The 17,392-nt window shown below is 38.4% G+C and overlaps 1 protein-coding gene across 4 annotated transcripts; it reads left to right on the forward strand.

Moving 5' to 3' along the window:
• The first annotated feature begins 1,145 nt into the window (after positions 1-1,145).
• LOC116260506 (poly(ADP-ribose) glycohydrolase 1-like) lies at positions 1,146-12,702 on the forward strand. Of its 4 annotated transcripts, XM_031638914.2 has the most exons (11): positions 1,157-2,032; positions 2,350-2,535; positions 3,481-3,584; positions 5,325-5,529; positions 5,737-5,841; positions 6,940-7,058; positions 8,784-8,927; positions 10,157-10,292; positions 10,669-10,956; positions 11,484-11,546; positions 12,246-12,702. In XM_031638914.2, the coding sequence occupies exons 1-11, from the start codon at positions 1,427-1,429 to the stop codon at positions 12,384-12,386; spliced, it is 2,097 nt and encodes a 698-aa protein (XP_031494774.1). In that variant the 5' UTR covers positions 1,157-1,426; the 3' UTR covers positions 12,387-12,702. The 4 variants fall into 4 exon arrangements, with proteins under 4 accessions (XP_049935559.1, XP_049935558.1, XP_031494774.1 ...); XM_050079602.1 differs by lacking the exon at positions 12,246-12,702 and having other exon boundaries at positions 1,146-2,032; positions 11,445-11,546; XM_050079601.1 differs by lacking the exons at positions 11,484-11,546; positions 12,246-12,702 and adding an exon at positions 11,314-11,410 and having other exon boundaries at positions 1,146-2,032.
• The last annotated feature ends 4,690 nt before the right edge of the window (positions 12,703-17,392 follow it).

The following is a 17,392-nucleotide window of genomic DNA, read 5'->3' on the forward strand; positions in this document are numbered from 1 at the left end:
ATACTACCAACCATCATTTTAAGAACGAAACTGATTCATCCTCACACCATTTTACACTTAAAAAAAAAAACTTAATAGTCACTCAACACCCACAACAACAATTAAGGATAGAAAACAGATCAAATTAAAGGCAAAAAATAGTGATAAAAACCCATACTTCTACAATTTTGCATCAAATACCCAACAACTACTATGCCATACAAGATTGTTTGAAATGACAACATCACCAAATGCAAATTATAGAAGGAAAGGATACCAAGGGAGAATCTGCCAACAAACTAGTTGTACAAAAATACATCAGAAAACCAACAATAAGGGCTGGTTTGAATACGTAGATCTTTACTATAAAGCTGAAACTTTAGTTCAAATTCAGTGGAAACTTCCAGCTATAGATAAACACAAAGCTTTAGTATTGAAAGTTTTAGAGCTGTTATGGAACTTTAGTACTGGCATTAGAATTCCAGCTAAATGAATGGAGCTTTAATGAAAGGTTTTTTTTTTACCTGTTAACTTCTTAATGTTGGGAACAAAAGTTTCATGAAATCAAACAAATAAGTGAAAAATGAATCAAAAATTCCATAAAAAAGTACCCGGTACAAAATATTCAGCAACTTTAAGCTACGATATTCAATTACATGTATTCAAATGCTCCCTAAGTAATCCCTTAAAATAAAAAATGGTAAAATAATAATCTCTTAAAACAGACCGTAAGTAAGCCTGTTTGGTTGAAGGGAAATTAATGGAAGAAAAAAGGTGGCGTGGGGTGGATGGAGGGGGGGGGGTGTGGAGTGTATTCGATCTTGGTTAAATTTTGCTTGCATATTATTTGTTGAGCCTGAGTATGTTTCTTTAGCATGATCAAGTGCAATGACCAACATAAATCTTACTTGGCAATTGTCATGAGCAGTTAGGTGTGGACCTTGCAAACGAATCATTAAATTATGTTTTTCACACCTAGTAAATTTGTGATACTCTTAGGTCAATTCTTTTATAAAGTTTTGATGCATATTTACGTTGTTGTTTAATTTTTAGTTTTGCTATTTTTTTATTTTTATTGTGGAGAGTGAGAGAGATATAAAGCCACGGGTAGATGGAGTGAGAAGAGAAGGAGAGGCGCTTACCCGCGCTACAGAAGAGCAGGGAGAGAAAGAATGAAAGGAGGAGGAGTAGGAAGAACAAAGAAAAAACAAGTTATCCATCGCACTCAAAAGCCGTTTATAGTATCATTTTGGCTTCACATCACAACTGGGTGCACTGGTTCTTTGTTCTTTCCTCTTCGCTTCATTTCTGTTTCGTTTGGGGTTTGTGAGGGCGGATCAGATCGATGGGAAGGAACTCGACGATGGAAAAAAAAATGCAGATTAGAAGCCCAGGCAGTTGGGAGATTTAATGAAAAAGTTTATCAGATTTACTATTAAAAATTGAAATGTCGAGTGTATGTGTCATGCCAAACAGAAAATATTTTTATCGGTATAATAAGTCCGTGTTACGGGTATATAAAACAATATACATTCTATTTTTTTCCTTTCATTTTAAAAATTCATTTCATTTCCATTCTAGCCAAGCAAGCGATCCATTTGTTTGCTTTCGTTTCTCTCCTTTCTTTTTCCATTCCCCTTCTCTCTCATTCGTTTTCATTTCGTGTCCTTTTCCATCCTTCAAGCGATGCGACTTCGTTGCTAGACGAGGCTTGCCATCTCCATTCAATTGCTGCTGCGTAGAAGAGGCATACTTCAACATTTTCGTCTTTTCTTCACCAACTTGTTATAGAGTTCAGAGAGGCATGGAGAAGAGGGAAGACTTGAACTCCATACTGCCGTTTCTTCCTCTGACCCTTCGTTGCTCTTCCCTCTGCTGGCCTCCCCTTGCTCTCGAAGCCCTCAAGGTTCTGTCCAGGGGTCCTGCCCAGAGCAAAGTGGACTCCGGGGATGTACTATTCGATGCCATCGTCGACCTACGGCACCATCTTGGCTTGTCCGGCGAGAGCCTCTCTTGGGCGGCGGGAAAGGGCTACACTCGTTTTTTTAGCGTGGTAAAAGTTCTCTCTTGTTCCGTTGAGGCGGGGTGGTGAAGTGTTGATGGAATCCGTCTCTGGTTCATAGATCCAATGGGAATTGAACGGCTTTTCTTTTGATATTTTCTCGATAAAGGAATAACTTCCGGGTGGCAGACCTCGCCCTATTCGTATAATGGTGGCCTGCCAACTATGTAAAATTATGAGATGAAGCCCAGCATGTAAAAGACCGAGATGAAGTGCCTATTGGAATCCGGAGAAATTCTTTAGAGCTAGACTCATGCTTTTTTTTTACCCTTTGCCCCTACGATACTGACTTTTGAAGTTCATTGTAGTTGATCTCTCCTGGTGAATCAAAACGATGGTTTGAAGAGTTCATTCCTTCATTGGCGTGCATGTTGTTACGTCTGCCATCTTTATTGGAGGCTCATTACGAAGAGGAAGACGATAGTGATTCTTTACTTAGGACTCGCTTGCGCTTACTGGATTCCCAAGAAGCAGGAGCTATATTTCTCAGCCAGGTTCTTTCGTTTTCCTCACATGCTATCTTGTGTTACTGATTTTGTTTCTTTTAGTTAGAGTTAGAAGTGTAAAGAGAATTCCCACATCCTCACTTCAGTAACCTGAAAGTATTATATTTATAAGTGTTCATAAAATCAATTCTTGCTGCCAGTGTCCTTGAATATCTATACCTGTGTCTCCATGCGGTTAATCTCAGTGTCCCACTCATTACAGATCAGACTTTTGGTAAAATCTAATGGTATTCTAACATTTATTTTCCTGGCAAAATTTCGACATATATGAGACACATAGAACTTTAAATATGGAGTGGAAACGCATTCAGTGGGAAACCATTTTCAGGGTAACTGCTTTTCAAAGGTATTGATGAGCACATATTACAGGTTCTTCCGTCTTTCTATACAGTTGCAAGAGTATAGAAGGTTTTTTTTTTTGTAAATTCCCTTTCAAATTTTGTATGATATTTTATATTTTGTATGGCAGTGTTCCAAAATAAGCCTTATCTGGACTGTGCATTGACTGCGTTTTATGCTGTGTAGAAATGGCCTTGTCTATGTGTCTTCAATTCTTAGAATATTTGCATAGTTCACGAAATTGGTGCCTTGTTGATCATGTTTGAGGATCTAGATCAACTATATTAATGAAATCACTAAGCTGGTATTACTTTACCATTGTTTTCAGATCTTTAATCAACTCAGGGAAATTTACATTTTAAACTCTAAACGTCCTAGCAAAGCTTTAAGTATATGTTGTTACTATGTGTTATTTTATTGATTATCAAACTTTTTAGGGTGTCCTGGTATAGTTTTGTGGTCAAATGTTCATGTATCACAAAAATATGTGCCTCCAACAACTGTATCAATGCCAATGGTCGGTTGTTATCTTCCCTAAGTTTCATCTTTGTCTCATATACTTCTGTTGTTTCAGATTGACTTGTTGCTTTTCAGGAACTAATTGGAGCCTTGCTTTCATGCTCATTCTTCTGTTTGTTTCCATGCGGAATTCGGGATGTTTCATGCCTTCCAATTATCAACTTTGACTATTTATTTGCGTATGTTTCCTTTCTCCATGACTCACTAGAATCCTGCATGTCAAGTTGTTAGTGGAGTTGTCAGTTGTCACTCCATACTGGTTACTACTAAGTGTTCATATGCATGTTGCTTTTTTCATGTTTTAATTGATATAGATCACAGACTTGTGAATGGAAATTTACATTAACAATGACTTGCCTGTTATTGTTTGACAAATTTCTCTATGGTTTTAGTGCATCTCCAGTTACATTCTTAAAAACTGTGTCGTTTTTGGAGTTATCTGCATTGCTCAAAAAAGATGAAAATGGTCAATTTTCAGTCACTTTCTTTAATTTGTGTGATGCACTTGCTCTGCAATCTATGTCACATAGGTACGGGTACGGGTGCCGGTGCAGGTATGGGTACTGACCATTTTCAAAAAACTTGGGTGCGGGGATACGGCCGTATATATATATATAAACAATAAGAAATACTTAGAAAATATGTATCAAAATAAAAAATATACATCAACATAAACAAATAAATAACATAGAAAATATATATCAACGGCTCTTGCAGCAGGGTGTTTAAGAAACCTATGAAAAACTTTAAACATATGGACAACCAAGCAGCCCCCTAGTCAAATATGAACATCAATCGAATTTTCACATCTAAAGAATAGAATAAAAAGTAAGGTGAAAAAAATTAAATCAAAGTAAAATTAAGCAGTTTGGATATGTAGGTACCCAAGTGTCAAAGTACCCATTTTGGGTACCGGTACGGCGACACGGGTACGTGGACCTTACTGAAGTACCCATGTGACTTAGTCTGCAATGTATACTGATCAATGCATGAGTTGGCTACTTTCTGCAACATGTATTGTAAAATTTAAGAAACCCATATTTTTTCTGAATTCACATCTATGCACAAATGTTCTTGCTTAGTGATAGGCTATCACGACTTTTATGGATGTTTCTTCTGTTTCTCAGAACTTCTATTTGCATCTCTATGTTCACTCTGTATGGCTCTACTCAAAGAGTCTTTTTTCTTCTTTGCCACTCCTTTTTCCTTTGCAATTCACAAATCTTCTTAAATTATACCTACAGCATCTTCTTTGCTTACTCTATTTCTTCTTTCTCTGTTCAATTTATGCAGCCAAAATATTGTGTTTGCCCACATTCATCAGAGACCATGTAGTTGTTCAGCATCTAATTGCTCGTCATGTACGCAATGTTAAAGCAATTTAATCCTGCCTTGCTCTTCAGTTGAACAAATGCAGCTTATTTCTTGATGATGGGATGTGAAAGTATATCTGTGATTCTGTGTGCTTTCCTAATAGGAATTCTAGCATAAACCAGTGTGATTACTTCGTGTTATCCAAAGGTTCAACTGCTATATCTACTTAGTCAGTTGCATATTGATTGTACTTTTCAACCTTAGATTGCTGATGCCTGATGGTGTTCTCCAGGAACATTTGTTTTCAAAACCTAGCTGATGATCAGTTTGACATTTCATCATTTCTTCTCAATGAAAACTATCCAAATGGGTCTGATATGTAAAGAACGTACAATGCAATCTTTGGTTTGTAAGTTTTAGTAGGTTTTCTTGCGAACTCCACATTTGGTTCATCCTCCACATTTTGGTTTGAGGTATTGCTTCAGCTAGCAAGAGCAGAGTTTTAATGTGCCTACATTCAATATTCTTTAGTAGGCAAGAGTTACAAGTGTTGTGGATGTAAAACAATCCAAAACATCTGAAACAACTTCATCATTATCTTTCAGGGGAATTGGTCATGGCAGCAGTCAAAGCCAGGAGAACAAGATAAAGTGCCTAGTTCACTATTTTGAGCGGATATGCACAACCAGGCCACTAGGATTTGTTTCTTTTGAGCGAAAGATTCTTTCTCTAAATAACAATCCTCTTTCTGTGTCTTATCCTGGAGCTACTTCTTGGGTTAAATCTACCATTTCTCTTTGTCCCATTGAGGTATAAGATTGACATAGTGTAGCCTAAGCCCAAGTTGTCAAGGGAAATTCGTATGGCTTCTCCATTACAAATTTATCAAATTTTCAACACATTTGCCATGAGACAATATCCGATAATGTTTATCATCTTCATGGCCAATCTTCATCTCATACCATGCCTTGTTTATACGGTTGGCATTTTCAATAATGATGAAAATTTCTTTTGCAGGTTCTGCAAACAGGTAAAATAGAAGATCAGCAGCATGAAGCTTTAGAAGTAGATTTTGCCAATAAATTTATTGGTGGTGGTGCTCTTACTCGAGGCTGTGTGCAGGTTTTTCCTTTTATCAAATTTTAGAAAGCATATCTGATCATCTTCCATCTTGGAAAAATTGTGTTGGTCTCCTGCTTTTATCATGAAGATGGTTTTAGTAATGTTATATTATCTCCTCCTTGGAAATAAAGTGTTAAGGTTGATGGCCAAAAAGTGTGTTAAACCTGTGATTTTTAGCATCTACAAGATTTTGAAGCCCAGATAAATATGCATAATCATAAGAGTAAATATGTTTACATTACTGCATCAGACAGTGACACCAATCCAATGACATGTTTTTTCTTTTCCTTGTGTATGATAAGTCATATGTGAAAATTCTTTTGTGCTGGCTGTCTAAAGACCAGCAAACCATGACACGTTGCTAGAGAATTGGATCTTTCTTGCAACTGAAACATGTCAATATCATCTAATCCAAGACATCATGCTTATATGGTCCATTCCTATATTATTATGTTGCCGTGGTGGTGTATTGTTATCCTTTATGTCATCTGATTGAAGGCAGGTGAACTTTCAAATTTCAAGGTATTGTTTTGTGGGAACCAAAATCCGTTTTAGTACTCCATGCTGGTCTGCCTTTGTTGTTCTGTTAACCTGCAGGTCCTGCACACCACAAGACCTGCAAATGATAAAACCACAGACAGTAATAAGAGTCCCTGTTTTCAATTTTATTCATATGCTTCCTTTTTGAGGGGGAAGTCAAAGTCCACAAGATCTTGATGCCCTAATCTGAGCCACAATCAACTTTTTATAGGGAAAGCATCTTATGGGTCTGACCTGCTTCTGGACCTTAAATGAGACCACAACCCAAACCCAACAATCAACACTTTGTACTTCTGCCATTAGCTCCCTGAGCTGACGGTTTTATTCTTATCTGCATCACGGGTCTAGATGTTTTATGTATATAAATCACTTATACTTTGACAGTATGTGGTTTTGTATGCTAATCTATTGGAGAAGATCGTACTGTGGTCCTTTCTATATGGCTTTATCTATATGACATGAAGGTCCAGTGCAGTTGTGGTCAATGCACAACTATTACTGTTTTTTTATGCCTTTCTGTTTGTTGGTCATTTGTAGTGGTGACTGGTTTGGTTGCAGGAAGAGATACGTTTCATGATAAATCCTGAACTAATTGTTGGGATGCTTTTCTTGCCTTCGATGGCTGACAATGAGGCTGTAGAAATTGTTGGTGCTGAGAGATTCTCAAGTTATACAGGGTTAGTTCTTTTGTTTGTCATTTCTATGTAGCTTTGTTCTTTTTCTTTCGATGAGTCCTGAGATCTGTTTCATCACATTGCTCAGAGTCCAAATATTGATTTACTTTTTATTAATTTACTCAACCAAACTTCCCTTTGTCTATCTATGTTTGAGAAAAAGATTATGTGTATGGGGTCTAAATAGTGGATTACAGAGTCCTAAAAGAAATAAAATTTGAACAACAATCTTGGTAATTGTTGACTCTGTGGTTCATATGGTCCTTTTACTTATATGGCGTGATGAAATTATGTTCTTGGACAATATATTCTAGTACAATACCCTAATGGCAAATAAACTCATGATGAAGCTGAAACTTCATATGTAATAACTTCGATGAGTAGGTTTTTTTTTTTTGCCTTTGTTTATACTGGTAATGGGACAGGTGCATTTGTGGGGCTCGACAACTGCTTTCCTTAAAGAAAGGAATGAAGAGAAAAGAAGGAAGGGGGAAAGATTGGAAGATGCCATCCACGCATGTAACTAAATCCCAAAAAGGCTGACCATGGTTGAGAGATTTGTCATTGCTGCATAGTGCAACAGTGGTGATCAGATCCCTGATCACTCGACGATGTGAGGATAAAGTTGTTGATCAGAATAAGTAGAGAAGGAGAAGAGGAAGATGACCGACAAGAAGAAAGATGACCTCCAAACTGGATGGTGTCTGGGAGATGTTGGAGTCCCTGATACCATGATGAAAACAGATTGAAGGAGAAAGAAAAGTTGTTTTGGATTAAGTGTAATCTCCCTTAAGTGATGATTAAGGGTAATAAGAATAATGATGGATAAGTTCTCCAAAAATAATGAAATAAAAGCAACCTATGGTCCTGTGCACTCTTCTAACTTTTCTATTTCCCAGGAAACCCCCAATGTTAATTTTATTTGCTCTCAACGCCTACACATTATATAGGTGAGCAAATTTGTGTAAGCCTAGTCAAACACAACTCTTCTAGGCTGTCAAGTTATGCCTTTTGAACTAGACTCCACAGGCCACCACCTTGAAATGGTGTTTGTCTATAGGACTGTGACTGGATTTCCCTCTGGCTTCTGGGCAGTTCTTTCCCTGGTTGATGGGTTGCGCTTGAGTGTCCCAGCCATTCTGAAAGCTCATCTTTAGGCAATGAGTCCATAAACGAGCTATATACTTTACTCAAGTATAAGAGACAGCAGGTGGGTTTGTTGGTTAAGACATTGTGTATGAGTAGATCCAAGTAGAGAAGCCTTTTCTTTCTTATTGATGACTGCTTGATGCTTAGCGCCCTTGCTTATATATATATATGTGTGTGTGTGTGTGTGTGTGTGTGTGTGTGTTTATGTGTGTGTATATATATATATATATATATATGTATAATATATATATTGGATAACCTGCCCTGGCCATTGAATCAGTCAATTCATTTTGCAATCGAGGTATATGCCGAAAATCGATCAGACCGAAAGTTTTGTAAATAAATAGCATATATATCTATATTGTTCTACACATATGTTTTTTGCACTGTTCTCCTCTATAACTGTACCAGAAAAAAAATTGTGAAAACAAAATCAGTTATTTCTGTTACTATGTGAGCACTTGCTTTTTCAGCGTATATTTGTGCATCTCATTCAACATGTTCTTGGCTTGACAATTGACGTAGATTTCCTTTTGGCTTCATAATCACTACCTGAAAAATTCATGTTTTACATGACAGCTATGCTTCAAGTTTCCTCTTTTCTGGAGATTATCTTGACCAGAAAGCAAAAGATGCACACGGCAGACGAAGAACACAAATTGTTGCAATTGATGCTTTATCTAGGCCGGGGGCTAAACAATACAACATCAAATACCTGCTCAGGTACTTTCTGTATGCGTGAATTTTTACTTGCTATTAGGACCATTCTCATCCTTCTGGTTTTACTTGTTATTAGTATGATTTTTATTATTTTTCTTACTTAATACCAAACATGAAACATGTTGGTCTTTCTTAGAGAAAAATGGTAACTCCAGAAATTTCTTTGTTTTTTGGCCTTTGATATGGGCCTCATGATTTCTATCTCACACAAGACAGGTTTCCTAGACATTCCGCTTGCATCCGATTGAGAAGATTGTTTCATCGCATTCACCCATTCAGATTCAGCAGCACCACCTTGATGAATCTTCTACCTCAATTGGGGAGTGACACATGTTTTCAAGATATCTACAATTGCTTCAAATCTATCTGATTTCACGTAAACAAAGATCAAGAGCCTCCGTGGTCCATGTGGAGAAGTCTTCGTTTGTTAAAAAACAAGTACTAAAATTTATCTCTTCAACAGGCCACATAAGAAACAACTAAGAATAGTGCAGTAGGCACAAACTATCTCTCAAAACGTCTCAACGAGGAACAAGTGAACTGAGGCAAAATCAGATAAGAATGATCAATGTTATTTAAGGCCAATGCTCGGAAAAGCATAGATGGAAAAAAAGCTATACCCCTTAACATATACTGGCAAAGGATCAGCTGACTGGCCAATGGTTATCTCAGTCTGGTCAATGCTCAAATTTTATACTATGTACGTATGTATGTGTGCATGTATCTATAATATATATACACACACACACACATACACACACACGAATACACACACGTAATCTATATATGGAAAATACAATTGCATTTACATGTTTTCTATCAGTCAGGACTCCAGTATTTTTGGCATTTACCATTTATTTGGAAATAACTATGTGTAGGGCAGTTTTTGTTTTAGGAAAGTTTCTAATTGTGACATATATTAGGAAATGCTGACACTTCTCTCCTGTTATTTGTCTCTAGTTAAGCTCATTTCCTCTGATTTATTCGAATTTCTCTCTTTCAAAATTCCTTTGCTGCTGCTCGATGACCATGGTCTAGTTTCTTTATGGTCGATAATATGTATATTTCTTTGAGCTACTTAGTGCAATTTACATTGTTAAAATGCTGTTTCTCCCCTCCTCTTTTACCAATTACTACCAATTCAAGTAATTGTTTTAGGTCATGCACTGCAATATGTTTCTGCAATTTGTTCTGTTCCTTTTTAATCGAGGTGTTCAATTTTTCCTGTCTAGAGAAACAAATAAGGCATTCTGTGGATTCATGGATCAGTCAAAATGTCAAGAATATCATGGTTATTTCAATGAGGGTTCTGACAAGTCTGATGTGGGCGGAAATGGTGTTGCATTTGATGTCAAACATGCCCCTTTTGTAAGCTTTGTGATATTTTTCGTTATTGGTTTATCTGATGTTACTGATTTTTTTCATGACTGTGGTGGCTCCATACTTTGTATTTCACTTGCCTTCCCTTTGTCCGATGCCCTTCACACTTAAAGCATGATATGGTTAACTACACCATATATCATTCATTGCAATAACTACTATAAGGACCAAACATGTTCACATAATTATTTGGCAGTGCTATTCATACGGGTTATAAAACCCTTGTATCATACTCTATTGTCTACATGCTCCTATGTCGTGTAGTACCATTGCACTTACTCCTGGAACAGTTAGTGAGATTTGGTGGCTTTTAGCATAAAAGCAGCAACTCTGCTGATGCTAACTTATGAGGCCTCTTCTGTAGGATGAAGATGATAGTTCGTCTGCGAGGTTGGACCTGACCTTCTCAGATACCACTCCACTTTCTACTCTCTGTATTGAGACAAATTCCAAGGTCTTGGCTTGTTCTGTTTCTACAAAAGCTTTTAGCGAGAAGGAGCAGGATAAAATATCTCACGGTGGAGAGTCTGAAAGTAGCCAAGTATCACATGGTAAGGAAAGTATTGGTATAGCCACTGGAAATTGGGGATGTGGAGCTTTTGGTGGAGACCCTGAACTGAAGTGTATGATTCAGTGGCTTGCAGCCTCTCAGGTGGGCTTGTCTTTTGATTTTCTTGTTTTACATACAAGATACAGGGATTACACCATCTTTCCAGATAAAATAGTATGAGGCTGAGGTCGTTGATTACAGAGTTTCCATTGATGTCCTTTGCTTATTGATGGACTAATCTTATGTTTACATGGAAATAAAATAACAAATGAAGCTTGTTTTACTCTTTATCATGACAATTTACATTCTCATCACTGTCCTATGCCTACTGTTCCACAGGAAGATTGGCATGGATCAGTTAGTTCTTTTACTCGAACTTCCTTAACTATCATGTAGGAGATGTGTAACTATATAATTTGCTGAATGAAAATGACTAGTTATGTAAATGTGGTGTATCAGAAAGCACTTTAGCTGTTCATAGTTTTCTTGGATGCTCCATAACTGGTGTCATACATCAAGGAAAGATGACCAGTTATATTGTTGCTTCTTTTCTGTCTGGTAACCATCAATCTCTTTATCTGTCTGTTCAGTTTCTTTGAACATAGCAATAAATGGGTTTCTTCTGTCAGGCACGGAGGCCATTTGTCTTATACTACACATTTGCGGAGCCAACTTTGCAAAGATTGGAACAGGTATACTCTTTTTGCTAGCTTTTTGGTGCCTTGACAACATAGGCTCGACCGTAGATTTGGCTTATGCTTGACTGGGCCGGCTAGCCCGAGCCGGTTAATAAAAAGGTTTACCTTTTAACTTGAATGATAACAAAGGGGGCTTGAACACAGGACCTCAAGCTTGTAAGGCACATGGAAAGCCTGATTGAACTATCTTTCTTTTGTGAAAATACTGTGAAGCATATTATACATATTCTCATCACGACTCATGAGCTTAATCAAGTTCAGATGAGCTGAGCTTGCTAGCTCAAATTCAATTCATTTGCTTGACTCAGTTCATGTCTCAATTCGAACTCGAGTCAAGCTCGAATCCAGTTTGACAAGCAAGTTCGAGTTGAAACCGAGTTGGCTGGACTCACTTAACACCCTTAGTTCTGACTTCTTGTACTCCTTGCACCCCTGAACCACCTTCATTATCATGATTAAGGAGCCACTGTTTTTCATTATATTCATGGTTGAAAGCTATGACCATTGCAGGTGATTACACCTAATAAACATGGTAAAAAAATATGTAAAATAGTTCCACAAGGTTAAATTGATTATCTGATTATTGAATCCGATAAATAATAATTTGAAATTACTTGTTATGGTTTCAAGCCACCCAGAAAACGTGCAATCACATTGCTATAGCCTAAAGATATTATGCCCTTGGTTTGACAGGTTACTGAGTGGATTTTGTCCCATAATTGGACAGTGGGTGATCTCTGGACTATGCTGGTTGAGTATTCAAGCCAGAGGCTGAATGGCATCCATGCTGGTTTTCTAGACTGGGTTCTTCCACCTGATGATTCAATGGTGTAGTCTTTGTTTCTTAACTTGATACACTTGTTGACCTAGTCTTGCTTGTACCATGAACACAGTGTGTCGCATGTCATCAAAAAATTGTATAGTGACGTTTGCCGGATGAAGTACTGATGAGCTCTGTATCTGCAAGGTTGTATAATTGTGGAGACGTACTGTGGCAGCCTACATGGACCATCTTGTACAATTTAGTACATATACGAGCATTAGACTGTAAAGTAAAAGATGATACTCATGAAATCAGTGTGTTAAAAGTTTGGATTAATATTTAGTATCATTAATAATTTTAAAGTCATTTAGTTGTAAATGTTTATAATTTTCGTGTATTTCTTCATCATTTTTTAAAAACTAACCCATACAAATGTTGTTTATTATGTCATTTGACTATCATGGGCATACCTTGGTTTACATAAAAATAACTTTTGACAAGAAAAGATAACCTTCTGGTTGTGCATAAGCCCTTGCATCAATATGATTGTGGGGCTACCATTTCTCAGGCAATCCATGTTCATGAGTTGTGAGTCATTGATTCTAAGCTATCTCAAATTTTTAATCTTATAGTGTTCTAATTACTAAAGTCTAAAGGTGACTAAATCTAATAACATGGTAACTCTGTCATCCTAAAAGCAATTTTACGGCTAAATTTAGATTCTGATCCGTTCCAGCAACGGCACATGCTACTGCAGGTCTCATGATACAGAACCATTATTTTTTTCAATATGTTGAAAGTTCCTCTGACGGCATTGTGCCACATATTGTACACAAGAAAACCAATTCACTTGAGATTGGAAAAATGATCTGCATTTTCGTCCATTGTGCTTCGTACTGGTTTTAGATTTATTTTTTTACAGAATATGGTTGCGATTGGTACATACCTGTTATGATCTTTGTCATTCTGACTTGTGCATTTAGCTTTCTGATTTGAACCATTTGCATCTTTACCAAAGTATCCTCGAATTTTTCCACAACAGTGACTAAGACTTCCCCTATTTCATATGTTGAGAGGCCGCGCAAAAGTGCAGGTTGCTCTTTTGGACTCCGTTTCTGGTCACCGGCAGCTAGTTTCAGACTCCGTCAATAGTAAGTCAAAACCTGCTGCTAGTTTCAGACTTTGTCAATAACAAATCAGGAGACGAGATATTTTGTTCAGGTGCTTTTGGACTCTGTTTCTGGTCACCTGCTGCTAGTTTCAGACTCTGTCAACAATAAGTCAGGAGATGAGATGGAGATATTGCAGGTTGAACCAAAGTGAGGTCATCTTCACTAACTCCATCTCCTCTATGAAGGTGCCTTTGTTTCAAATGAATCAAATCCCACTAGGATTATGACGACAATTGGAACAAAATATTTTGAATGAGGTTAGGCCTTTTTAAAGTTTTGATCCAATTAAAGATGCTTCAACCTAGATCAACCATTTCGTGGATATGCGAGGGTCTTCAAAATTTTTTGATCCGTAAGAAATATCTAAAATTGGTCTACTGGCACCTTTACCACCACTTTCACTATGCAATTGTTGCATCCTATGGGCTACTACATTCCCAACCACCCTAAGCTCAGGGTGGCTCATCATTGGCGGCACATGTTTTAGAACCCAACTTAGATTGGTCAACATTTAGTTTATAAGCATGCAGAAATTGATAAGGTGGAACCAATAAAAAGTAAATTTTTAATATTGGGTTGATAAAATGTAAGTAAACTAGTTCCTCAATGAGGGATATATTGCTTGCAACGCGGTTGTTACAGGTGATGAATTTTTTAATGTATTTTTACAACATATAGATGAAGGAAGTTTTCTGACTCTCTAAAAGACTATTTTTTAGTGTATTTTTACTGCAATCTAGTCAGGTGATGCCAATCAAGTCAAGGGCAATCCTTGTCTAGTCGGTCCAAGTTCTACGTCGCCAAAACCTTGACTTATGGCTCAGTTTGTAGGCGATCCGAGCTGACATGGGCGATTCCCAAGTCAGCTCGGCGAGTTTGCTGACTTGCTTTTCTTTCTGTGTCAAAAGTGACTGTGCAGGCTGAAATTTTGAGGTAGGTAATTATTCGATAAGATTTTCTTGCACTTGTATTTTTGAACAATGGATTTCTCCAAACCACGCCCAAAGTTTTGGGGAAGAGAAAACATTGACTTGCTAGAAGATTCACACGCTTCGCTTTCATGAGTTGCTCTTTATGAGACTGATCCTTGCAAACACCTAATATGTTAGAGAAATTCTTTGAAACATTTAAGATGGCTTTTTGAGAAAACATTTAAAAACACATTCAAATCTTCGCAGCAACAAAGAAAGCACTCGGACCAGCGAGAACAGAAAGAGCGGGGAATGGTGGTCGAGGAGAAAGAACCCAAAAGGCATTGAGAGAGCGGCAGACAACGTCAGAGCTGGGAAGGTTGGGGTCGGTAGAACAGGGTGTCTCCTGTAATGATGAAGGTTGGAGGTAGGTCGTGGGCAGATGTGGTTGAGGTGCATGAGAAAGCACAAGTAATGGGCTTTCTGGAAGCTACGGTTTCACTTTTTGAGAATGGCCCGAAGGTGTTCATTCCACAGGAAATGTATGATAAGATGAAGGAGCCTTTTTCTTATGTAGCAGTAGCAGGGATCGGCTCGGTTGTGGATTATGTCTACATTTTTGAAGTTCTAAGAAAGCAATGGTTGGCTACAAGGAGTCACAAATTTTCAATCATAGGCAGCGGGAGGTTTCTGGTGCGTGTCGAATCGGAAGAAGAGTTGAACCTGGTTCTGAGGAGAAGAGCATGGAATGTTGGAGTTCGCACGTTGATTGCGAGTAGGTGGGACCCTGGGGATGAAATGAAAATCAAAGAGGGGACATACCTTCTAGAGTTGCCAGCCCTCCTTTGGAATGAGTATACATTCAAGGCGATTGCTAGAACTATGAAAGGGTCCTTCATGGAAGAAGATCAATGTACTAGGAACTGAGGTAGGCTAGGTTATGCTAGGATCAGAGTGGAAATACCGATCAGCTTCTCCACAATACCTGGCATAAACCTGCATGTTGGGATGGGCGTACAGTAAAAACAAGAGATTTGTTATGAGTCCTGTATCATGTTCTGTAACCATTGTGGGACTCTAACGCACTGGGGTTCAGTCTGCAAAGGAAAACTCAATGGGGACAAAGGGCGAGTGGAAAAGGAGGACCCATGGTCTAAAGTGTTAATGGTCTAGAAATTTTTTGTGCCTTACAAAGTGAGACCTAAAGAACATGTCGAGATGGATGGAGGGAAAGGGAAAGATGTGGGTAAGCTTCTAATGAGAAGGCACAGGGACATGTGATTGGCGCCCTGGAGCTAGTGATAGCTATCGCCAGGCCTTAGTGAAAGGGAAATTGATATAGGAGGGCGAGTCTAGAGGGACCAGAATAGCAGGAGGGGACTTCTTGTTTGGCAAAGGTCAGAGTGGAAGCACAACTAATGCCGGTACTGCAGCTTCTCTTTCAATTAACTCCTTTTTCACTTTTTAAAAATGGCATAGATTTGGTTGAATTGCATAGTACTCCTGGTTTTTCTTTTAATGCGGAGGGTGAGTGGAAAGAAACTCACCCCCATCAAGAGGGAGGTAAAGGAAAACAGAGGGCTCTTGAGGGTAAGGAAAAAGGACGTGGTATGTTAAAAGGAGAAGGGAGGAGACTGGGACGTGTTCGTTTAAAAGAGATGCATAATGATGGAAGGGACGAGGAGGTTGAATGGGAGGTGGTTAGCAGGAAGAGAAAGAAGAAAGTCCAGCAGCCAAAGACGCCTGTGAATGAGGGGAGAGAAGACAAGGAGAATGAGGGAGAGGGTATGCTAATTGATGCAAAGGAAAACCAAGAGAGATGGGTACGCCTGTCTCTATTAAATGACAATAATATGTTGAATGTGAGGGGAGTTGCAAGGGCAGCAACTCAACAGGATACCCTGACCCTCATTAGAAAGGAAAGGCCCTAGTTGATGTTTCTACTAGACACCCGGGCTAAGAGAAGAAAGGCCCTAGTTGATGTTTCTACTAGTCACCCGGGCTAAGAGAATCACTCTCCTGAGTCTGGCGTAGAAATTTGGCTTAATGGGGATAGAGACCAATGAAGATAGTGAGCGTATATACCGCCTGTGGTGTACTATGGGAACCCGGGAGAGGTGCTTGCATTAGACTGACAGAAAACTGAATGGTGGCTAATGGGCAGGTTTTCAGTTTGGCAGTAGGGGTCCATGGATTAGAGTTTTCGGAGTCTATATGTCTAACATATTGCACTTGGGCGGGGAGTGTCTGGAAGCTTTGAAGGAGCACATCCTTATGGAGGATTGTTCAACGATAGTGATTGGAGATTTTAGTATGGTTAGATTTTTGGCTAACAAGACTGGTATTTCCCTCCAATTTACGATCGACTTTTCATTTCAATTGCTGCATAGGCAGTTGTGACCTTAGGAAGATTGAAGACCCAAACTGTCAGTATACTTGGTCCAACAAACGACAAGGGGAGGAAATGATTTTCATCATGATTGATTGGTGCTTTCTTAATACAGCCTACTTCCAATCATGCCATATGAATGGAAATTGTGTTGTACAGCTAAGTCCACCTCCGGCCACAAGTCTTTGGTCCTCCACATGATGGATAAAGGAAGAAGGGAGATACACTAGGTTCAGATTTTTTAAGCCCTGGACTTTGAAACCGACTGCTAGAGAAGCTATTACAGAGGGCTGGAGCTCTAGGGAGGCAGGTTGCCCAATGTTTTTAAGTGTTATGAAAATTTGAATACAGTGAATTGAAAACTTAAGCAATGGAAATACAGTCACTTTGGCAAGCTTGATTAGAAGATTAACAGGCTGACAGAGAAGTGGGTGGTGCTTCAAGAGAGTGTGGAACAGGGGTATATTTAGAATACTGCTGAGGAACTACAAGCTGGTAAAGAGCTGGAGAAGGCTCTTCTTATGGAAGAAATGATGTGAAAAAACAATGCTAAAGTGAGGTGGTTGCAGGTTGGAGATAAGAACACTAATTTTTTTCATGCAGCA

The sequence above is a fragment of the Nymphaea colorata genome, chromosome 9 (genome assembly GCF_008831285.2).
Source record: "Nymphaea colorata isolate Beijing-Zhang1983 chromosome 9, ASM883128v2, whole genome shotgun sequence".
In the NCBI taxonomy this organism is placed as follows: Eukaryota; Viridiplantae; Streptophyta; class Magnoliopsida; order Nymphaeales; family Nymphaeaceae; genus Nymphaea; species Nymphaea colorata.